This window comes from Delphinapterus leucas, chromosome 2, assembly GCF_059928025.1.
Source record: "Delphinapterus leucas isolate spDelLeu-1000000601 "Yukka" chromosome 2, BTC_Dleu_Yukka2, whole genome shotgun sequence".
NCBI lineage: Eukaryota > Metazoa > Chordata > Mammalia > Artiodactyla > Monodontidae > Delphinapterus > Delphinapterus leucas.
In genome coordinates this window covers 96,210,911-96,235,674 of record NC_143130.1, presented here as the reverse complement: position 1 = coordinate 96,235,674, position 24,764 = coordinate 96,210,911, and the positions used below count along the sequence as shown (strand labels likewise).

At 47.8% G+C, this 24,764-nt stretch overlaps 1 protein-coding gene across 10 annotated transcripts in view; it reads right to left on the bottom strand.

Moving 5' to 3' along the window:
* The window catches only part of PLA2G4D (phospholipase A2 group IVD), a 34,699-nt gene extending 9,993 nt beyond the window's left edge, over nt 1-24,706 (bottom strand). For 2 of the 10 annotated variants that reach the window (XM_089904879.1, XM_089904885.1), the window contains exons 1-13: nt 13,641-13,838; nt 10,458-10,530; nt 10,127-10,263; nt 9,422-9,553; nt 8,717-8,757; nt 8,294-8,336; nt 7,193-7,256; nt 6,721-6,857; nt 5,434-5,544; nt 5,273-5,310; nt 4,960-5,095; nt 4,512-4,648; nt 3,106-3,328 (exon numbers count right to left, since the gene is read on the bottom strand). In XM_089904879.1, coding sequence (XP_089761005.1) covers nt 3,106-3,328; nt 4,512-4,648; nt 4,960-5,095; nt 5,273-5,310; nt 5,434-5,544; nt 6,721-6,857; nt 7,193-7,256; nt 8,294-8,336; nt 8,717-8,757; nt 9,422-9,553; nt 10,127-10,263; nt 10,458-10,530; nt 13,641-13,685 — 1,317 coding nt within the window. In that variant the 5' untranslated portion in view covers nt 13,686-13,838. The other 8 variants (XM_089904898.1, XM_089904903.1, XM_089904906.1 and 5 more) reach the window with 8 other exon arrangements.
* Nucleotides 24,707-24,764: the final 58 nt, after the last annotated feature.

Sequence of the window (24,764 nt, the reverse complement as noted above, 5' to 3'; positions counted from 1 at the left end):
AATATTTCTCTAATAATACTTAGTATTAATGAAATTGTGATTTGTTGTCTATGGAGTTATATTTTCTGACGACTTAAAATGACTTTTGGTACTGTAGCTCAGTATAGTATAGAGATAATAAATACTTATTTTTATCTAAAGGCAAATTTGAAATCAACACTAAATTTTTCTCAATAAAGAATTATTTTAAAAATGTGAGCTTTAAGAGATAAAGCATGATGACTAAGAAAAAAAAAGAAACAACATTTGCAAAGCTTTCACATTGTGACAAAATTTTTTGAACTGCATGGGTATTCATTTTAAAGAATGCATTGTTGTTCAGTAATATCGCAAGGATTTTTATTCTTGTGAACAATAAGTTTGTCTTTTTTAAAATGACTACAAACTGTGTACATAAAACCATGTATTAAGTCATTACTGGAGGATCAAATGTAATTAAATATGTCTTCTTTATAGCCTAGGATCAAATTGCATTTTCTAGCACTTCATAAAATGAACTGTTAAAACAAGCTTTCCCCACTCTATAGTAATTAATTGTTGCCGCCAGGCAGAAAAGTCAGTTAATAAAACACAGCACCCTCAAAACCAAACATGAACTTAAACAGTAGAGCCAAAGAATACATGGGATATATTAATAAAATAAAAACATTTCAAGTAATTATGTTGGTTTTATAAATTCCGTGCCATTTCGACAAAGATCCCAACAATATTTATCATGAAACTTGACTAACTGATTCTATTATGTATATAGGAGGGCAAAGGGCCAAAAGTGGCCAAGATAATTCTGAGAACCAAGGTGGCAGATGGGGGTAAATTTGCCCTATCAGAAACTGAGATTTATCACAAAGGTAGTAACTAAGCCAGGGCAGGATTGGCACAGGGATAGAGAATGAGCCCCATTAGAATGGAATAGAGGGACTCCCTGTTGGCTAAGAATCCGCCTGCCAATGCAGGGCAGGATTGGCACAGGGATAGAGAATGAGCCCCATTAGAATGGAATAGAGGGACTCCCTATTGGCTAAGAATCTGCCTGCCAATGCAGGGGACACAGGTTTGAACCCTGGTCCAGGAAGATCCCACATACCGCGGAGCAACTAAGCCCGTGCACCACAACTACTGAGCCTGTGCTCTAGAGCCTGCGAACCACAGCTACTGAGCCCGTGTGCCACAACTACTAAAGCCCACGCACCTAGAGCCCGTGCTCTGAAACAAGGGAAGCCACTGCAGTGAGAAGCCTGCACACCTCAACGAAGAGTAGCCCCTGCTCGCTGCAACTGGAGAAAGCCCGCGCACAGCAACGAAGACCCAACACAGCCAAAAATAAATAAATAAAATAAATAATTTTTTTTAAAGAAGTTAGCATTAAAAAAAGGAGGATGTCCCAATGACAAATATACTTGAAAATATGCTCACTGTCACTAAAAACCAAGGAAATGGAAAACTACAATAAAATTTCCTTTCACACCCATAAAATGAAAAAACACTTAAAAGTGTGAAGAGCATGTAGAGAAAAAGAAACTATGATACACTGGTGGTGGGAGTGTGAATTAATACAACCTTTTTGGAGAACAACTTGTCAATAGCTAGAAAAGTTGAAGATACACTACCCAATGGCCTAACAATTCCACTACTGGCTATCATCTATCTTCAAGGCTTAGAGAATCTCTAACACAAGGGCACAAGGAGACGTCTACAAAACCATTGTACAAATAATATGACATTTTTCTTAAGGATATATATTTTTAATAAAAGTATGCATAATAAACGTATATCTAATAAAGTATATAATAAAGGTTTATAAAATATGTTATATATTATATAATATTATAAAGTGTACAGATTGCAGATATGTATGTGATGATAAAACTAAATTCAGGATGGTGGTTACCTCTGGGGGTGGGAGGGAAATGGGACTGAAAGGGGGGTCCACAGGGGGGGCTTTGGCTCTATCTGTAATATTTCACTTCTTAGGCTGATTAGTGAGTTCATGCATATTCCTTATATTATTCTTCATGCTTATGCATTTTCTTAAGTCTGAAGATCATTGTGAGAAATTTTTAATATTAATATTTTATAATAAATATTTTTAAACTAATAACTAAAAAACAAGAATGGTTGGTAATTTCCAAGTAGCACTGGGCTTGCCAACAAGAATAAAATTTAAAGAAAAAAGTTAAAACAAATTCACTTTTGGCATTAGTTTACACGCTAATCATTCTTGGTCAAACACCTGATATCCAAAGATAAGAAAGGTAAGAATCTTTCCTCTGCTAATATATTTGATAGTTTACTTTTTTGTTATGCATGTTAAAAATACTTTCTGTGTTTTAGCTGTTTCAAATGCTTTAAAAGAAACTTTGTTCAGATAACTATATGTGGTAAAACAACAATGTGAAAAAAATTCCTGATTTTAATAATTACATCAGTTAATGTAAGATTCAGCAATTAACTTACTAAGCTTTCCTTAAAGAAGCAACGCATAAAAAATTTATTTGCTCCGTTTTGTATTAATGGTGTTAGGATAATAGTAAAGAAATAGAATAGCTAACACTTAATGCTTACTCTATGCCAAGGCGCCACTGAGTGCTCACAGCAACCCTATGTGTTAAGTACCCTTCTCATCCTCATTGTACAGATGAAAAAAACTGAGGCACAGAGAAGTTAAGTAGTTTGCCTAAGGACACAGCTGGTAAGAGGCACTGGGATTAGAATCTAGGAAATCTGGCTCCAGAGTCTGTGCTTTTAACACTACCATGAAGATGAAGAAAAATACATTTCATATTACAGTATAAATAAAATAAAATGAAAGCTGTTCCAAAAACCTCACTGACTCTTAAACACGATGCTTAACTGACTTTGACATTGGTCCTTAGCTCTTGGGAGACCCAGAAATTTCTGTTTCATGGCAATCAGTTGAAGAATAACCTGATTCAAAATGTCGGCTTCCCAAAGTTGGCAGACAAGGAAGTACAGCAGTTCCCACATCCTTTAACCACTGGCCTCTTACCCAGCAGGAAATGTACGTGCACACGTCAGCTAGTTACAAGGCTGCCCCAGCCCTCACCCTTGCACATAGGCTCCGCCTCGCATGCGCAGGAGCCCTACCTGTCCGTGCAGTGCAAACTCCAGCACCAGACCCCACAGGTCCACAAAGGTCGTGGGGTGGCCCTGCTCAGCCCGTTGTTCCAGCTCCCGATAGTAGCTCGCCAGGCGCTCAGGAGAGAAGGCCTCCAGCTTGCTCTTGGCCAGGTGCTCCCGGGCGTGTCCGATGGGTCCCTTCAGGTCCCTCTGGGACCACTCAGGGTCCCCATACAGATGGGCCATTGTCCTGAGAGAACAAAGGGACATTACAGTCTGAGGTCAAGGCCCAGCATGGGTCGCTGCAACTCCAACTTCCACCCTCCGACTTCTCCCAACACGTGGCTCTGGCTGCCAAAGCCCCACCTATCTGGAAACTGCCTCAGGGCATTCTCTCCTTCTTGATCTGTACTGTCCAATATAAATAGAATGTGAACCACATATGTAATTTAAATTTTCGTAGTAACCACATTTTCAAAAAGTAAAAAAAGATCTGAAAAATTAATTTTAACAGTATATTTCATTTAATTCAGTATCTAAAATTATCATTTCAGTGTGTAATCGATATGAAAATTAATATAAATATTCTTTTCAAACTGTTCTTTCAGAATTCACTGTGCATTTTATATTTATAACACATCTCAGTTTGGACTAGCCACATTTCAAGTGGTCAATAACCACACGTGACTAGTGGCTACTGTATTGTACAGCTGTAGACCCCTACTCCCATCTTTATAGATCCGTCCTGAAGCCCTTTAAGACTCTGCTTGTCAACAGCTGTCACCTAAACTCTGAGTTTACTCCTCTTTTACTTCTTAAAGTCACATTTCGATAAGACTCAAAGGAATGAATCTCTAATAGTGAAAAGTCCCACTTCGTCATAGGCAGAGTGGAGCATAGGGTGGCAATGTTGTCTTTAGGTAAAATAGCATCTCTTGACCTCAGTTTCCTCATCTATACTATACAATAAGAGAAACGACCCCAGAGAGTGTTGTGAGGATTAAATGAGGCAATGACAATTAAAGGAAAAAAAGCTACCAATTTGGAGCTCCTGGTACATGTCAGACATGTTAAGTGCTTTACTTGGGCTGTCCCACTCCAGTACTATGGAGTATGTAGTATTATTTCCCCCACTTTGGAGATGAGTCGACTGAGAAGCAGGGGAAATAAGTTGCTCAGAGTCACCTAGCCAGTAAGTAGTGCTGCAGAAACTCAAACCCAGCTCCTTCTGGATCAGTAGCATGGAATGGATGTCCTGCAATGCCTTGCTCATGGCAGGACCTCTGAATGTCCGTTTCCCCCCTTTTGAGAAAGTCACTTGGCACCCATCAGAACATACTGCTCACACCCACTTAGAGGGCCCCTCTGACGTCCACTCCATTTCCCCTTGGGGCCTGATCATCTCTGCTCTTCCAAGTCCCAAGGGCCCTCACCATGTAGAGCCTGAGATGCCACTGAAGTAGGTCACGCAGTCCAGAAGGCCCAGCTTCTGCAGGGCCAACAGGTGGCCATAGAGAGAGGTCATGGCCCGGGCACCTCCTCCTGTGGCCATGATGCCCACAACGGGGACCTGGGTTGCACAGACACAGGTTGGCTTAACAAGGACAGGGATGGAGCTGCCTCCTGCCTCCAGGGAAGGGACTCGAGGTCAGAGCCTGAAGGAGTCAGGGTTAGAGCTAGCGCCCGGCTCCTCCCCAGCAAATGACAGCTCTCAGCCTTGGATAGATCCCCAAAGAGAGCTTCCCCATGCCCCACATCTCCCCACATATGCCCACTCCTCAGCCTCTGCTGACTGGAGTATCTGGAGAGGGCATAGCAATCAGGCACTCCCTTAAGGCGAGTGCAAGGTATCTGTACCCACATCCCCCTTCCCCCACAAACCTCATCTTCCTGTAGGTCTCTGTCCAGCTGCAGGGCCTGCTTCAGGGCCTTGGCCACCACCTGCTTCCTCCTGCTCAGGAAGGCTTTCTCCTCCGTACACAAATCGAAGCCCAGATGCACAGCCAGCTCCTTCAGGCTGGGGCAGTGGAGGATCCAAGGATCAGGGGGCACCTGCATAGCTCAGCTACTGGCTGGTCGAGCCCACGGTAGCTGCCAAATAAACTCCTTGCTCCCAACCCCTAGGACCACACTTTCCACATACTCCCCAGCCCCGTGACTACCTCTGTCTCCCACAGATGTGAATGTCCCTTACCAGCTCTCAGCCTTGAGCTGCAGCTTCACTCCTGGGGCCTGAAATCAAAACAAGAGACCCCACTCAGAATGTCCTAGACCCTGAAGGGAGTGTGGGTATCCCCTGGGGGCCTTGGGGTCTTTATTCTCACTGGCACTTCCCATCCAGCTGAGGCCACTTACATTTGTAGCAGGAACGTCAACTGTCACCTCCTTCCCCATGGCCAAGGACCTTAGGGGTACAGTGAGGTACCCAGCTGAGTTGCCTGAGTTCCAGCCATTGCTTTTAGAGGTCTGGAAAGAAAAGTCATTCATTCATTCACTCACTCAACAAATCCTTACTGAGTATCTAGACAGTGATCTGGACAGACACAGACCCTCCCTGATAATACAAAAATAATTACAGTATTTACAATTATTGTAATTAAAAAATTACAATTACTAATCATTACAAAAATAATAATAGCTCACTGAATCACTTTGCTATACATCTGAAACTAACATAATATTAAAAATCAACTAAACTTCAATAAAAAATAATAAGCATAGGGGGCTTCCCTGGTGGCGCAGTGGTTGAGAGTCCGCCTGCCAATGCAGGGGACATGGGTTTGTGCCCCGGTCCAGGAAGATCCCACATGCCGTGGAGCGGCTGGGCCCGTGAGCCATGGCCGCTGAGCCCGCGCGTCCGGAGCCTGTGCTCCGCAAAGGGAGAGGCCAGAGCAGTGAGAGGCCCGCGTACCGCAAAATAAATAAATAAATAAATAAATAAAAATTAAAAAATAAGCATAGCTTATATTTATTTAGTGTATTAATAGCTGATGTGTGTTTATTTATTATTCTGAGTCATGTGCATGAACTTATAAAGAAACAGGTAACGAGCTGACGTTAGTAAGTATTGTAAAGGAAATAAGCAGGATGATGTAATAGAGTAACCAAAGGTGGGGTACGTAGAATCTGTTTAAGATGTTGGGGGGGGTCAAGGAGGGCCTCTGAAGAGGTGCCATCTGAGCTGAGATCTAAAGGAGGAGGAGAAAGAGGAGCAGGCAGCCTCGGAAGGAGCCGCAGGAGGACAGGGAAAGCACTTGGTATGTTGGAAAAGCAAGAAGAGACAAGTATGGCTGGAGCATCGTGAATGAGGGGGAGCATGGAAGAAAATGAGGCAACAGAGGTGCGCAGGGGCCAGGTTATGCAGGGCCTATGGACGCAGAAATGGGATTTTATTCTAGGAGCCTTATCGGAGGAGCCATTGAAGACTTCAAACAAAGACTGACATGGCACAGCAGCCCCCCGTGCCCACGCGAGGCCCCTGGTGATCCTCCCTGTCTGCCAAGGACATGGTGCCTAACTGGGGGAGGCTGACAAGGCCACAGGGCCCTGACCTTGGCAGGTGAAAGGCCAGAGAGAAGCCTGCAGCAGGTGGAGCTGGCCCGAGGCTGGGGTCGGCAGGGGAGCTCCAGAGCCAAAACCTACCCTCAGGCACCCACTCAGCTCTGCCTCTTGGGCTGTCATGTAGTGGAAGCGGAAGGCAGAGGCTGTTCCCAGGGCAGATGTCTGTGTGTCCTCATATGAGCCCTTCAGCACCAGCTCCAGCTCCAGCTCGTCCTGATCTAGGGAGAGAGTGGACAGGTTAGCACAAGGGAAACAAGAGCCCGGAACCCCAGCTAGAATCCAGGAAACCAGCAGTACTGCCCAAGCCATGGGGAGGCCGGGTGGCTGGACCATGGCAAACAGCATTCTGGAGAGGGCTCTCCCCACACCCCCCATGGGACTCCCACCTCCAGCGACAGGCCTTCCCCCAGGTCAGGGGGACTCTCCTGCCCAGAGGAGACCAGTTGCTTTTGCGCTGTGTGGGCAGCCTCCTGCTGGACAGGTTCCCCAGCCACACCCAGCAACCCTCCACACTCCAGGCAAGAGGCCAGACCTCACGCTGAGCAGGTCTCACCTGCAGCCTCGGCTGTGCTCCCTGTGCTGTTCAGGTGAACGTCCAGGCAAGACAGTTCTCGGGCCTGGGGCAGATCACGTCATGGGCAGGGGGCTCTGCAGGGGAAGCTGAGGTCTCCCCTCAACCTCACCCCCTGAGCCCCCTGTCCCAAATCCACCACGCGCAGAGCCAGAAGTAGGGTCCAGGGTAGGACCAGTCCTCCCGTTGACCGACTTGCCAAGTGAGCCTGCTGCATTCTCTCTGTAACGCGTGCCAGCTGATGCCTGCAGCCCACTCAGCTCTGGCCGCTACCCTCTCCCTGAGAACTGCTGAGCTCATCAACATGCCGCTGGTCTCCAACACCTCAGATAAAAGGCAGCTGCCATAGGTGTGGCTATTTTAAGATGTATTTGAAAAAGTAATACTAGCCCATCAAACAGGCACTCGTAGGACCCCAAGGGTGGATGGATGCCTGCTTCAGTTTTGAACGCCAGCTGCCTTACTACATGCAGGGCCTGGCTTAGCTCCCAGGTCATGCCTGTGTTGCTTGTTGAGGGTGTTCCTTTGAGTAGAAAGTTTCTAATCCTCGCTCTCCGCACATTCCTGTCCACTGCAGCTTCGTGAGCTCGCTACGCTTTAGGAGAGCTGACCCTCCATTGTCCAGAGGAGAAGCTGATTGACCCCTGATCCTATCTCAAAGCTCCCTGACTGGAAGCACACCACACTGTAACCTGAGCCTGCTGGCCTGGCCTTCGAGAGACTTGCTCGCCCCCTTCAGGGCTAAGAATTATGAAGTTATCACACAGAACAGAACACCATCAGGAAATGCCTAAAATTCCCCCAATGTTCCCTCAACCCTCCTGCCTTGGGCCAGAATTCCTCTCAGCAGAGCCTCGGGCCTCCCCTCTCTCTCCGAGTTCTTTAGCCCCAGGCCCCTCCGAGGCCAGACTGCAGCCCCAGGTGACCACCTAGCAGGGAAGTGGACTGGTCTTACTGCAAAGCCACGTCCTTGCCTTGTCCCTTGCGGCCCACTTGCCAGGCAGCCCTGCCCCTACCCCAGTGTCTGCACTGGGGCCCCTCCCTTAGCGCACCCCACCCCACAGGCCTGGGGAAGATGGTTACCACAAGCACGTTGTTGGTGATGAGGTTTTCTGGGCAGCCTGACCTGGAAAAATCAAACCATCCAGAGTCCGGCCTTGCAAAGGCAAAGGCTTCCTGCACTGATGTGCCCCCTCCCAGCCAGGCTGCACCCAGGTGGGGCCTCCCTGGGTGACACTGAGGGCTCTCTACATCCTGGGTATGATCCAGGGTGTGGGGAGATGCTTCTGAAGAGTGAAAGGTCCTCACCTTTCACCATGGCAGACAAAACACCAGCCTTTCTCTCCTCATTTCTCTGAGGGTTCCCCCAACCCGACCGGCAGGGGTAAGAGATGAGGAACAGCAAATCTGGGCTGGTCAGACCAATGGGAAGATCTGGGTTAAAGGCATTTTCCTAAGGAAAGCCTGGGTCCTGAGACACCCCCTGATCTGTGTGGTATTACTCACGTTTTCTCCATCAGGAACTCCACGTCCAGCTCCTCTGGTCCCTGAAATTAAAGTTGAGCAAGCTGTCAACATGCACACATGTCTTTAGAGTTGACACAGCTCCCTTATGTATCTCATCATCCCGAGCAGCCTCTAAGGGAGGCACAGTGTTACAACTCTTCCCATTTTACGGATGAGGAAATCGAGTCCTGGGGAAAGATGGGCTACCTGCCCAAGTTACCCACAGCTAGCTAGATCCCTGCCTGGCAAGGCTGTAGGGGAAGATGTAGACCACAAGCCAAAGGAGGCTTGAAGATGCCCAGGGCCCATTTCATCTTCCTCTCGAGGGGGACCAACCCCAGAACTCTGCCCTCCCTCCAGGTCTTGGGCACCATGAGAGGGTCAGAGGCAGTAAGCAAGAGTGATAAGCCCACACCCCCCGAAAAGTTGGTCACAACGAGCTGTGTTTTGTGGCCCATGAGGAGGTTTGCCATCACCCAAAACCTTCCTTCCCCGTAGCTGACTAGAATTCCTCCCTTAAGTGATTCAGCCAGTAACAGTCAAGTTAACCTCCTCCTTTCCTATGAAAATGTAAATATCTCTGGGTGGGCCTTCCGTCTTCCTGCAAAGAAGTTCAAACCCAGCAGCATCCCAACAGACAGGAGAAACTGTGCCACTTCCTCAGCCTGGAGCTGAGAGGTGGGGCTGGCGGGAACCTCCACCCACCTGGGGATGCAGGGAGAAGGTCTTCCGGAGCAACCTGCCAGGGAGGACTTCAGAGACATCACAGAGAACCTTGAAGCAGGCGTCGTCCGTCTTGACGGCATCCTTGTCATAGATGCTCAGCTCCAGAACATTCTAAGGACCCGAGAACAGCAACGTAGCACGTTATTAACACATAGTGTGGCTCACACCTGTTGAATCCTCACTTGATGCCGAGGGCCGGGAAAGATTCTTATGCCACTGCACTTTGTACTTCAAAATAAAAACACTGGTAAAACCTAGAAGTGGTAAAAGGAAATCCAGCAAAGTTCCTAATGCCCCCCTGCTCATTTTTGTTTTTATAAAAAATAAAACTCTTTTGAAGTTTCCCCAGCCCAACCCCACCCCTGCTTGGCTGGTTCCCTAAGGCCTGGTAGGTACCAGGCACTATACTGGGAGTGCTCTGTGCGTGATCGCATTTAACCTCAAACAACCCAGGCAGGAGGGCTCTTGCTGCCTCCAGTCCATGGATGGGTTTAGGGAGGACCAGTAGCTTGCCGTTCACACATTCTCTCACACACGGCACATCCAGGCTGGGGCACAAAGACACCCCCTTCCCCAGTTTCTCTGCCTGAGCTCCGGAGGAAGGTGTACTCTACCCCAGGAACCTTCCCAGTGTGGGGCACAGCCTGTCCTCAGGGGGGTGGCCAGGGGTCCTCTGGTCTTCACCTTGACCTGACTTTGGATCAGGAAAGTGAAGGTCTCGTTCCACACTGGATGACTGGAGTTGGTGACCGTTTTGGTCTTAAACTTTGTTCCAGGTGCGGTTGGCAGCTGTAGGATCACATAGGGGTCTGCCTTGCTCACTGCCAACATCAAGAGAACCGTGTGAGACAGAATTCCTCACACCCCTCTCCAGGGGCCTCTCCAGGTTCCTCCCAAGACCCCTGCAGCCACTCTGGGCAGCCCAGCTCAGCCCAGCCCAGCCCCAAGGCACTGGGCCTTCCCCGTAGGACCTGGTCCTCCCCACACCCCTGGGGCCCAGGACACAGTTACTCACAGAGGTCAGCCCAGCCCAGGCCCCGCGCCTCCAGGACCCTCACGGTGAGCTGCCAGCAGGCAGAGGTCTCCCCCTGGAGAGAAATAGGCCACAGAGTCCCTCCTGCTCAGTTACGAGCCCCCCCATTTGGTGCCGAGGCTTCTCCTGAGATGCTGCTCGCTGACGCTGCCAGGCATTCTGGGGCCAAACAGCCTTTGCCCATCACTGTCCCTAGGGCCATGGTCCTGGGCCGCAGCAGTCAGGGAATGGCGGTAGAATTTGTGGGGCGCCCTCCCTTCAGGGACAGGATTGCACAGTAGAGAAAGCAGGAAACAGAGGGCCAAGGAACGGCCACCACACTGGACATGTCAGTTTGGGGTCAGCCACCCCCAGAGCTCACAGGGAGGGCAGCCCTTTGGTGAAGCATGGGACCCTGCTGCCAGGCATTCCCCCGGCCTCTGGACAGGAAGTGGGCACGTGACTCCAGGACCCTGAGCTCTGGGGATCCCAGTGCTCCGTGATGGCCTCAGGTACAAACTGTCTCTTGGGTGTGAATTGGGAAACTCCAAGAGCATCAGGCTGTTACCGTGTGCAGGGGGTGAAAGTTATTAAGATGGTGGCGAGGCCACATCAGCCCACAGGCAAGCCCAATAAGGTGGAAGAAGAAATGGAGTGGGCAGAAGCTCAGAGGGACCAAGAAGACAAGCAGTAGTAGGTGGCAGGAGGAAAAGCAGAGGGCAGGGGGGATGTGGCTGAATCCTGCTGGGACAGGGCCCGGCCGGGGCGGGGAGGGGGCGGGTATCTCAAACCCCTACTTCTGAGGTCCTTGCCACTGCTGAGATCCAGGGGACTCTTCGGTTTCTGTTCTTCCTGAGGCCCCGCTGAGTAGATTTTTCTGGGCACCCTGCACACGTTTCTTATGATAAGGCCCTGTGATCTGAGGCAGAGACAGCACCGTGCTTGCATGGTGGACATTCAGCCTTGCATGGTTGGGAGACAGCGCTGCGATGAAACCAAAGCTCTTTCCTGCTCTGCACCCTCCCACGACCAGTCCTACTTCTATGCGTGTGATCTGAAAGCCTAGGCTCCCACCAGGAAACGTCTCTGCTCTGCACAGGTGCTACCTGCCAGGGGCTGGCTCAGTGTCCACGGCACCAGCTCTCCATGCCCCACAGAGAAGCTTAAAGGACAACGGGTCACAGCAAAGCCAATCAGGCTTGTGCCCTTGCCCCGACCCTGCTACCCTGTGTCCCCACATCATCCCTGTCTTGTGGCTTCTTGCTAAGTGTCTTTGTCATCCTTGTCAGCTCTCTGGCAGAGCACACATGACCCTCCCAGCAAGGTAGGCTCATTTCTCCCTTCTTGGGAATCAATGCTAGTGACATCCACAGGCCTTAAGCCAGAGGTTGTAGTTGACAGGGATTTAGTGTCATTTTAGGCACCTGGCTCCGTTTCCTCCCCACACCCAGATTCCATCGCCGCCCATCACAGAGGTGGTGCTGGCTGGGACCTGGGTTCCTGTGAGGAGTTGTGGTTCAATGCCCGCTCCAAGCCAGGGCGAGGCAGAGGCAGCCAAGCTCTACCCCAGCTCCCACCCCGATCCTCAGGGCCACAGCCTGTGGGCTGCTCTAAAGCCACTTGGGGCTATTAAGAATCGCCCCCAATTGCTCACTTTCCAGCCAGCCACCATACCCAAATTGGGTGTTGCTGCCCATTTCCCCCTCTGGTCACTGAGAGCCTCTCAACTTCAGAAAGCCCACAGTTTCCTGGAGGGTATTTTTCCTAAGATGGAACCCCATTCTCCTCACCTCTAAGAGTGTCACTAACACAGAGCACCCGGAGGATGGGCTGTGACAATCACTATAATGACTGGCCATTGCTGGGGCAGAAGAGCAGGTTCCCAGCCAGGTTGTCTGGATCTAAACCCTGGTCCTCTGTTTACTTGCTGTGTGAGCCTGGACAAGTCACTAAACTTCCTGGTGCCTCTGTTTCCTCATTGTAGTGGGACAAACAATAGTATCAACCTGACACTGTGTTCTGAGGCTGAAATGTGTTAATGCTTGTAGAATGCTTAGCAAAAAGTAAGCAGTTTCTAGATAACTGCTCTTATTACTTACTATTTATTAAGTGCTTGTTACGTTCCTAGGTGCTATACTAAGCATATTACATATTCAAACTCTATTTATCCTCCTGACACCCTCATAAGATAGTTCTCTCATTTCCTCCCATTTTACAGATGAGAGAATTGAGGCTTAGCAAGGTTGACTTGCGCTAGGTCACAGAGTTAGTTAAGTGATATAGTTAGGATTTAAACCCAGGTCTTCAAGGCCAGAGCTCACAACCCCTTTGTGGTTCTACACTCTTAGGACTTTGCTTCTTTGTAAACGCATGCAACTCTCATCCCCTGCCCCATGGATATCTAAACATTAGAATTTCATAGATTTGTTTTAGACAAATAGGATTATTTAGCCAACTAATGTGTTAACTAGTAGGATTCTTTTCTCCTGAGGGCTCTGGGGCTTCACCTTGCCTGTTGAAAGATCCTGCCACCTGGAATACTGCCTTCATTGATACTGACCCTGGATGCTCCTGGAGGGGTCTCAAGCAGGGCGCCTGCACCCAGCTTCATGTAGCATCCTGGAAGTGCCTCTCTGCTGAGAGTCCCAGCCACCCTCTCTGCCCCTGCACAGGAGCCCCGGGGCCTCCTCCATCCTCCGTGGCTCAGTGCTGGTCTCTGCCCATCACGGAGGATATAGCCCAAGGGAGATTGAGCGGGGTCCAGAGGATCTATAACCATGAGGTCTTCAGCTGGGGGAGTAAAAGGATCAGGCTGCCTTTTCTCCCTGCTGGCACCCAGTGACCCGCAGTAGGACAGCGCGGGGAGGTTGGAGAGACAGGAAGTGGGAGCTGCGGGCACAGCCTCTGAGTCAGGCTGAGATGATGCTCCTCACCCTGGTCTCCAGGGCCCTAGATTCTATGGATGCTAATTGATCATCCCACCCACTCCCCATCCCTAAGCACAGATTCCCTCGCCATCTGCCTCCCACCTCCAGCCTCTGCCTAGGCAGAGACTCCAGGTCTGGGACCCAGCCCCTCTCCAGAGACCAGAATCACCTTGGTTTCAGCTATGTCAAGCTTGTTAGAATGCACGCTAGCTCCAGGCCCTGTCCTGAGTGATGCCGACAGGCTCAGTGACATTATTACCTGGTGAGGATGGCCAGGTGGTCCCCTAGGTGTCATTCTCTCCATGCCAAACCTTTGGCTCCACTCCAGGCCCAGCTCTCTCCAAGATGACAGTTCCCTGGCTGGCTGGCAGTGACTACTCCGATGGAATGGGACTGACGGTGGACCTGCCAGCCTCTGAGGAGCCACGATCCTATAAACAGTCGGAGCCCCACCTCCAGGTCACTCCCTCAGCCCAGTACCTTCTCCTCTTCTCCTGGAGGCTGAATCAACTAGCTTTTCCAGAAACTTCTGGCAAGGCTCCAGGACCTGCAGGCGGAGCATCGCTTCCAGACCTGGGATGTCAGGATACAAGAGAGGGGGAAGTCAAGTCCCGGGAGCAGCGGCAGGAAGCTGGTTTCCCTGCGGCTGAGGGCAGAGGGCAGGGTGGGGTCAGAGCTAGGAAACCCCTGCAGCCCAGCCCCAGCCTGAGCCAGGCCAGCCTCTGGGGGAGGAGGGCACCTGAGAGCAGATGAGCAGCCAGGAGCCTGGGAGTAATAATAGGGCGGCCCCAGGGGCGGGCTCCGAGCAGACTCTGGAGACCTAGCTGCAGGGGGCTCTGGACTCCGGCTCTAGGCCTCTCACTCCTTCCGTGTGGCTGGTCCTAGGAATTTAGAGGATTTCTGTTAAAATAGAGTGACAAACTTTGTAGTAAAGGTAAGAGACCAATCAGGAAACTCTTAGATTATGAATATTACAGAAAAAAGCTCTGTGAAGTTACCTGTTTAAACGATTCAGTATGCACAACATGAAATGTTCTCCTGAAATGCCATGAACTCAGTCATTTTACTGTCAATTTGTTATATAATTGAACAATAATGATTTGTTTTTTGAGGCAAGTGAAACTGAATTAATGTTAACCTATTACAAATGGATCTAAAATGTATTATTACAGAATCAGCCAGAAAAGAACATTAGTAATGGTCTATGAAAAATCATTTGAATGAGAACTATCAATACTTTTAAAAATGTAGAACACTGCAAAGAACAACTTATTCCAAAGTGGGTCACAGATGAAGCAATGCACAAAGTCACTGGCTGGTGAGTAGCAGAGCCCAGGATTACGCTCTCTAGACTGAAAGCTCTACCTCCACCCCAGAGTGGGCTCAGCCCAGCCTGGAGCCCATCCAGCAGGAACGCCCTGGTCATTGGTGGCCACCATGGGCTGGGCCAATCCCAGAGCAACCTGGGACCACAGGAGTCCTGAGGAGATACATCCCCCTGGGGAGTGAATTCACATCTCCCTGAACTTAACGCGGGCCTCATCTGGGATCGCTTCGGGGAACTACAGAGGCAGAGCTGCAGCATCACCCTCCAAGAGGTAACCCCCAGTGCCAGCCCTCCACACAAGTATGGGAGGGCCAGGCAGTTCCACACCCCAGAGGACGGGGGTCCCTGGGCTCAGCTGGCTCAGTTTCCCCATCTGTGCAGTGATGGTGTGGTAAACGCTGCACCTGAAGAAGCCCATGAAATCCTGAGGCAGAGATTCTTAATTCGTATGTGTTAGTAAAGCTAACGACCATTCGTATGTGTTAGTAAAATCTGCAAAAGTAAGCTACTTTAACTACAAACGGTGAAGACCGCTGTCTTCCCATTCTTTTATCTCATCTGTTAGCGTTGATGCAACTGTGGTACTTTCAGGATCCAAGGAGAAGCTGGGTTAGAGACACGTACGTCAATTTCGGCGCAGTGGGACATAGTTATGTGGTTTTCAGTTGGTTTCATGTATAGTGAAGTTACTGCCAGCCATTCTGGTTTAGAAATAGTTTCCAAAATACTCCTACCATGCACTGTGCCAACTCATCTGACATTGTGACACAGAGGTGTAGGCAGAGGCTGTGCTGCAGTACAAGAAGAATAAGGTAGAGGAAGATAAACAAGGTCTGAAACATACAGACCAAAACTAGCCTGTGGAAAATTCGTCCAAACAGACACATGAAATCCTAAGTGGAAAATACAATCTTGTTGAAATATGATCAAAACAGAAGTCTCCTGAAAGAGATGTTTTCAATCATACCTTAAATGCTTTTATTCCTTTATTTGATGGGAATTTCAAGAAATAGAAGTTACCATATTCCTGTACTACAAGCAGGTAGCATATCTAGATAGCTCAGAGAGGAGAGAAGCTGGTTAGAGGTGGTAGCAGATTTTATTTTTCTAAAGATGGTTGCAACAATGTCTCCTGTCCTCCTGCTCTTACCCCTCCCTCATCAAGAGGTGGACACAGATTCTCTTTCTCTTGGACCTTTTGGGCTGGAGCCGCTAACTAATAGGATGTGAGGAACTTGACGCTGCTTGACTCTGAGGTTAGGTAACAAAAGGTGATGTAGCTTCTCCCTGACGGCTGGAAAACTCCCACTGAGAGCCACCATGACAGATGTCTGAGTCCCTGAGGTTCCGTGCTGTGAGGAAGCCAGGCCATGTGGAGAGGTCAAGAGTCCAGGGCGTGGGGATGCATAAGCCTTCAGGTGATTCCAGCCCAGCTACTGAGTCACCCCCAGCCTGTGCCCTTTCTGAATTTTTGACCCACGGAAACTATGAGTCTAATAAAGTGGTTACTGTGTTATGTCATTGAGTTTGGGGTGGTGTGTTACATAGCCATAGTAACTAAATCAGAGCTTTTCTCAAATTTGCTAACAATCCTAAAGTTTTACATGGCATTGTCAATGAAGAGCTGCGAAGCAGAAGGAGACTACAAATAATTAACTATTACTAACTATCAATAATTTAAAAAACCAAATTTCATTCATCCAGGCTGGGGGAAGATTTCTTTCTATTTGATCTAAGAAGATGATTTTACAAAATTTTCCTCCCATCACATGAAGGGTTAATACTATCAAGGTGCCTCATCATTGTTGCTGTTGACCTTGATCACCTTGCTGAGATAATGTTTGTCTATCTTCTCTATTGTACTTTACTTTATTCCCACTTTTCATACTGTCCTTTTTGGAACTAAGTCACTAAGCATAGCCCACACTTAAGAAGTGGGAGTTATATTCCATCTCCTTTAGAGGGGAGTATCTATATAAATCATTTGGAATTCTTCTGCATTGAAGATTGATTTGCCTCTCTCCCTCACTGACTTATTTAATTCAATCATTTATTTACACCTGTGTGAACTTATGGATATTTATTTATGCTTTGGGTTATAAATACTATGTTAGTTATTTTGTTGCTCAAATTTATATGTATATGTAATATATATTAAAAATATTACAGGGGCTTCCCTGATGGCACAGTAGTTGAGAGTCTGCCTGCTGATGCAGGGGACACGGGTTTGTGCCCCGGTATGGGAGGATCCCACATGCTGCGGAGCGGCTGGACCCGTGAGCCATGGCCGCTGAGCCTGTGCGTCCGGAGCCTGTGCTCCACAACGGGAGAGGCCACAACAGCGAGAGGGCCGTGTACCAAAAAAAAAAAAAAAAAATTACATATGTATATATAAACCTGTGTGTGTATAATATATATTATATATTAATATATATTAATCCATGTATGTACACATATCCATAATTATTTCTACATGTATCTATCAGTATCTATATTAAGTTAAACATAAGTTCATACTCATAGAGTCTCTAGCTCTAACCCAGTACCTTGTGCTTCATTCTTGTCATCTGGGATTTTTAAAAAAATGAATTAATAATTAAAAATCTAACAATAACAAACATAAAACTCAAGACCCAGATTGTTTGATGACAAGTCTTACCAAGAATTCAAGGAATAGACACAATTTTAAAAGTGCATTTGAAAGGCACCAAGAAAAACCCCCAAAAAACAGGAAAGACGTTCCTAGATAGAAAGACTCCATATCTAAAGATGTCAATTCTTTCCAAAAATAACCTATATGTTTAATGACATTCCAGATGAAATCCCAGAAGGGTTTTCAATGAAATTTGACAAGCTGAATCTAAAATATATATATAGAAGGTCAAAAAACAATAATAGCCAAGACAATTCTAAAGAAGAACAGGAAGGGGATTTGCTTTACTATAAATTAATTATAGCTGAGTCTTGGTGCAGGAGTAGACAACTGGACAAATACAACAGATTATGGAGCCAAGAAACAGATCCACACATATTTGGAAAATTGTTAGATGAGAAAATTGGCAGTGTAGATCAGAGGGGACAGAACTATTCATTAAATGGTGCTGGCAAAAACATAATTTAGGTCTTATATTTAAAAGTAAAGAGTTTGATATTTACAACATCAGAATAAAAAGGGATTTCTTAAGCAAGAAACAAAAACCACAGACCACAAAGGAAAACAATCATATACTCAATTACATTAAAATGTAATTAAAATACAAAACTTCTTTTTAATAAACGACACCTTCCAAAGTTGCAAAAATAAGTTACAGACTGAGGGAAGATATTTGCAATACATTTAGTCAAAAAAGTATTGGAATCAAAAAATATCTTTATACATTAACAAATCAGTCAGAAACAAAAAAAGAACTGAATAGAGAAAATGGGCAGAGTATATAAACAGTCACATCACAGAAGAGCAAACGAGAATAGGCAACAAACATACAAAAAATACGTGCAACTTCACTAGTATTCAGGGAAATGCAAATTAAATTCACAGTAAGATACTACTTCATACACATCAGATTTGCAAACATTCAAAAATCTTACAAGATTTTTAAATGATGAAGTAAATTAAGCATTTTTCCTTCTCCCCTTGGAAGTCTTCCAAAAGCAACATGAGAAAATAATAACAGAAACACAAACTCCACCTCTGATAAAACTAAAAGACATTTGAATCCCAACCCACAAAATATCTGGAAGGACTGCCAAAAGTAATGAAGATCAAGCAGTAGGGGCAGGTAGAGAAGCAAGGATGCAGGCGATGCCTGAGCTCAGAGACAGCTGAGAGTGTACATACCAAGGTGCAGAACACACCCTGAATTGCAGAGCCAAAATAAGGAATGGGGTGCGTGGGCTTGTGGCAGGAACTTCCCTGGGATTGGTTTAGTTATGAGAAATATAGGAGGTAGGGCTGATTGATAAATCCCAGAGACAAGTCCCTTGAACACGAAGCTGAGTATCCCAACACCCGAGCAGACCCACAGCTGCCTATCTCCTTTGGCTGCATAATGGTGAAGTAAAGGAACCCATCATGCTCACTACCCTAAGACATAAAGATGGTTCCTGTTGAGGCACTAGTTGCTCAGGTCTCTCCTTGAGCCTTGAGATTAACTTTCTGTAAATAGTTTGTACCTGTTATTAGGGTTCCCCAGAGAAACAGAACTAATAGGTTGTTTGTATGTGTGTGTGTGTGTGTGTATATATATATATATATATATATATATATATATATATATATATATATATATATATATATAAAGTGAGTTATTATAAGGAATTGGCTCATGCAATTATGGAGGCTGACAACTCCACAAACTGCAGAGTGGAGACCCAAGAGAGCCAATGATGCTCATGAAGTCTGAGGCAGCTGGCTGAAGAATTCCCTCTCACTTGTGGAAGCCAGTCTCTTTGTTCCAGCCAGGCCTTCAACTGATTGGATGAGGCCCACCCACATTATGAAGGACAATCTGTTTTACTCAAATTTAAATGCTAATCTCATCCAAAAACACTCTCCAAGTTGACACATAAAATTAACCATCACAGTGTCCTGGGTTTGGTTCCTTAGAAGCAGAGCCTGAGGCAGGGATTTGGATGCACTTGTTTTATAGAGGAAATCCTCTCAGGAGACTAGCAGTGAGGGGAATCAGGGCAGGAAAAGTAGCTAAACAGCTCTAAGCTGCAGTCTAGCTTCAGGACAACCCTTTGGAGACTTCTGCAGCACAAATGACACCAGATTGTTTCCATTTTGAAGCAAGGGGCCTGGTTCTCTGAACTTCTGTGTCTGTTGGGTGTTGACTGTGGGCTACCCTAGAGTTGGGGGTACAAGTGAGAACATCACTTCCTTGGGTGGGTGGTTAATTTTATGTGTTAATTTGGCCGGGCTATGGTGCCCACTCGTTTGGTCAAACGCTAGTTTAGATGTTGATATGAAGATATTTTGTAGATGTAACTAATTTATAATCAGTTGACTTGGATAAAGGAGTATTGTAGGTGGGCCTCATTCAATCAGTTGAAGAGCAAAAACTGAATTTTCCCAAAGAAGCAGGAATTCTGCCGGAGACTGGAACATCAACTCTTGCCTGAGTTTCCAGCCTAATGGCCCCTCTACAAATTTCAGACTTGTCAGACCCCACAATCACATGTGCCAATTCCCAGATCCCCTCCTCCTGCCGCCCTCTCCAACTGGTTTTGTTTCTCTGGAGAAGCCTCACTGACACAGCAGGTAAGGGGGCTTTTATTCAGCCAAAGGTAAATCTCTGGAGGAGTTACCTGTGAACCGTTAGCAACTAACCATTCCAGCAGCTGGAGGATGGGTGCACTGGTCTGATAAAGAGAATCTGGGTAGGGCACCAATAGCATCCACTACAGTCCCTCTCCTGCACCACTCAGATCCACTTGCTTCCCACATTAAATTCATTCAATCCAGGAACAGCTTTTCCATGATTCTTGTTGGTCACAATTTCTGGGGACACATACAAGAGAAGAGTTAGTGGAATACAGCTTGTGCTGCTACAATTGGTCCCAAATCTGTAGCTGATACTGTCATCTTCCTCCTCTACCCCCCATTCTAGGTTCTCCTCCCCCCTGAGCCAGCACTTTTGCTGGTCCAAGCAGCTCTCATGGTGGGGTGTCCTAGACCCTCATCCCTGAGGGATCTGGAGCTCGGGTTACCACGCTATTATCAGACCATGGTTGCTACAATTGCCCATTTTACAGTTAAAACTTTGTGTGAGAAAATCAAGGATCATTTGATGCCAAGCATATTCCTCCCTGCTCTCGTTCTATAGCAGCAGCCCTAGCTCCTGACGATCGGAACCAATTACCCCTACCAGTATGGTAAGTAATTCCTTTCTTTGCCTGCTGGTCTATCAGCATGAGGAGCCCAAAGTGACAAGGCAGCAGCCATAGTTTTAAGTTTAGTGTGACTCATTGTGTCCCCATATAGAAGCTCCCTGGCCTGGGAGAGCTGGGAAGAGCAGCCCAGGGAGGGGTGTGGCTGTACCCAGCACAGATTGGGTTAAATCTCCAGCCCTTAGAGGGACAGAGTGTGGCCCCCAAAGTCTCTGGCAGCCTCCTTCACCCCTAACCCCCGCTGTATCAGGGAGCCTTGAGGTCCGCAGCATGGTACTGTGGTCCCATGGGTACAACAAGCTGTCAAAGTCTTTCCCCTGGGACACCATGTGGGAAAAAGAACAACGTGAGGAGAAGTCAAAAGAGTTTACTGCCCTGGACACCTGCCTCGGAGAGAAGAGGAGGAGGTTAGGAGCAAGTCACAGAAGCCCCCCACGAGGCCTCCAGGTCGGGCACAGGCTGGCCTTCATGTTTGGAACTGGAAATACCTGGGGGCTGGTCCCCACCTGATAATCCAAGGGGTCCATTGCTGTTTATCTTCCTTTCCCAGGAGTAAGGAGAACGTCATTGGTTCTATGGTCCATCATTATAACTATTCACTGACACCCACTCTTAACCCATTTGCCCATCTCTTGCTTCATTACACTCACTGGGGAACAGTCAATCCTGGTGGAATCCAACTCTTGGACCACTTGGCACCTGCACTCACTTTAACCCCATGACCAGGAGCCTCAAGTGGGTCCCTGTGTTGCCCAGCAGGCCTAGCCCCTGTCCTTAGTCCATTCCCCTCTGCCACTCCAATAACTTGGTCATACTTTCTCCACCATCCATAAACCTCTAAAACCTCCTCCAAACTCTCAGCTGATGACCTTGATTCCTATTGCTAATTGCTTCTGTTACCTATACTGTCTCCAATTTTTCTCCTCCTGTTTTCTTGAACCAGTCAGGTTTCTCTCCCACTGCTCTACCAAACTGCTCTTGTCAAGACCCCCAGTCAAAGCCCATGGCTAGTCCAGTGATGAGTTCTCAGTCCTCAGCTTACTTGACGTCTCAGCAGCATGTGACACAGGTGATGGTGTTTTCCTTGAACTGTTTTCTTCCCCTGGCTTCCTGGACAGCACACTAACCTGGTATTTCTCCTCCTACACCACCCACTCCTTCTCAGTCACCTTTGCTGCTTCTTCCCACCTTCCTGACCTCTCCAGACCTACATCAGTCCACACAGCAAACAGGTTCCAGAAGAGTCTGGATGCCCAGTCTACTCTCCAGCTGCTGTTTTTCCCACCCACCCTATTCCTGCAGCCTTGGGCTCCTCCCAGCCCATAGAAGTGTACCTGCACGGGGGTGATGTCCTCTGGGGCAGCTGGAAACATCAGGGCCTCAGGCTGGCGCAGGCCATGGCAGCAGGTCCCTGGCCATGCTGTCCCTCAGTGAAAGGGGATCTTGGGTCCTGGGGCCGCACGCTGCCTCTCACCCCTGAATTCACTGAGGGACAGCTGCTTGTCTGATGGGAAGCTGCTTGTCCAGACAGAGCTCAGGACTAGATTCCCAAAACCGGGCATAGTCTGGGAATGAGAGAAGGAGCCTCCAGATAGTGGCACTGTCTCACATGCAGGCCCCTCCGTAGCCAGCATATGGGGCATCAGGGGGGACTTGAGAAGGCAGCCTGCCTGCAGTAGTTCTTGCTCAGAGGAAGGCACAGATCAGGAAAGGGGGGTGCAAAGGAGGCATCTAGGCTAAGGTCATCAGGGGCTTCCACTGAGCGTGAAACTTTGCAGGTACCCCTGGGAGCCACTTGCCAGCCTGGTGAGGGCAGGGAAAGGGGCTTGTGTGAAGGCTGTGGCCTCAGCTGTCGATCCCAGCAGGTAATGCAAGAATGTCATGTCTGAGGAAGGCCAGTTGGTCTCTTAAGCCTGTACTTCCCACTCCTTCATGTCACAGCACCCCCATGCTGCCACGCCACTGACCTGAATCACTAGGGTAAATGGACAAGTCTGCAGGGAGCTGGAGGAGGATGGCCAAGAGGGCTCCAAACGCCCCAGGCCCTTTCAGGCACCTTGAGGGCTGGGGAACTCGCTGTCTCATTCAGGAATATCAGAGAACAGCAGCCACTGGCTGGGAAGACCTGCCCTCGGCTACTGGTTCACTCTGCCCCTCCCCTCCAGCCCTCGCTCCCTGGATGGTGGCAGTAACAATCCCACAGGGACGGGGCCTTAAATCTGCCCAGCTTAGCAAGGCAAGGATCTGTTAGGAGGTCAGGGCTCCACCCTCTGGGTGGCTCCCACACTGAGGGCTTTTTCCTCACCTCTTGGATGTCAGCCAGCACCACCAGAAACCTCTGGTACAGCTAATAAAAAAAAGAGCACACATACGTGCACACAGGGACACACGAAGATGGACCACCTCCTCCCATGCCAGGAGGAAGGAGGGAGAAGGGGAAGATTCATGGAGCAAAGACAAGGAGTGAGTCCTGTCAAATGTCCGCAGAAGGCCAGGTCCTTCCCCTGGCCTAGGGGAGGGTTGGGGCCTAGGGACAGGTCACTCTGGCTAGCATTACCAGCCAACCCTACCCCCAGTAAGGTGGCAGCAACAAGCCCAGTTCTGAGCCAGGTTGCTCTGAATGTACCTGGCAGGAGGCGGGGAGCGATGAGGACCAAATCATTTAGGACCAGGCAAGAGGTCACTTCTCTGCAGCTCAGAGCCATCAACACCCCTTAGAAAAGAGCAACCAGCAAGTACTGAGAGCACGCAGCACGCCAGCCACTGTGCTCAGCGTGTCACACACCTTGTCTCATTTCACCCTCATGGCTCCCTGTAAGTGGCCTCTGAGAGCCATAGTGAGGCCAGCAGCTCTCAAACCAAGAGACTCCTTACCCTTGCAAGTGTCAGAGTCAACTTGTCCCGTGGAAGAGTGGACCTCAGTTCTGATTGATGGTGCATTTGGGGACTAAAAAATATATTGGTGATCAAAAAACTCAGATATTGTTAATAGAATGTTATGGAACAATGATACCTAACTTTTTCTATTATTTAGGATATGCAGTTGCTGATTTAACCTAAGTTATTTCTTAAAAAGACAAATTCAGAAAATGTACTGTGTAACTGAAAATTGTTAATTTTTTTAAAATGCTGGGAAGTGATTTCAGCCTGTCCTCTGTCTTTCATCTTGAAACTGGAATTCTCCTTTGTAATATTTTACTTACCCCCCACAGCACCAAACCCATCAGATATAAATACAGATTAATAATTTCATAACACCACTTCAAGGCTCTGAAGTTCTCTAGAACTGCATCCCTTCGGCCTCCTCCCCAAGTCCCACACTGCCACCTGAAGGTCACTGTGCCATTGCATGGCCAGTGACCTGACCAGGAGCTGTCACAGCCCAGAGCTTGTACACAACCCTCTCAGACATGATATGACAATCAAATATATAAAGAAGGTAAAGCCTATTAACACCATCTGAGGGAAGTGGTGAAGCATTTCCATGCAATGAAAACAAGTAGTTTTGGAAGATCCTATTAGGGAACTTAAACAGGGAAATGTGACAGTCAAAAGTTAAACAAAACCCCCCAAAAGATGGATAGAGAAGCAGGCTGGACACAGGTGGAGTATATATTTGTGAACCAAGAAAATCCCCAGAATGCGGCACAAATGAAAAAAATAGAATGTGTAAAAGGAAAATTTAGGGATACAGAGAATCAATTCATACATTTCAATATCCATTTAATAGGAATCCTGAAAGAGAATGAAGAAGAGTAGTGTTTTCATACAGTTGGTAGATAATTTCTTAGAGCTTCAGAAAGACATGAATCTCAAAATCGAAAGAGGTCACTGATTTTTTTTTAAGTTCCCAGTTTAGAAAAATCATAGTGAAACTTTTGAAAATCGAAGACAAAGAGAAAACCCTAAAAATTAGGTAAAGATAAATTACCTACAATGGGATGAGAATTCAGCTGACATCAGGCTGCCCATTGGCAATATGCAACGCAAAGAGGCATTAAAATCTGAGTAGGGACTTCCCTGGTGGCACAGTCGTTGAGGGTCCGCCTGCCGATGCAGGGTACACAGGTTCGTGCCCCGGTCCGGGAAGATCCCACGTGCCGCGGAGCTGCTGGGCCTGTGAGCCATGGCCACTGAGCCTGCGCGTCCGGAGCCTGTGCTCCG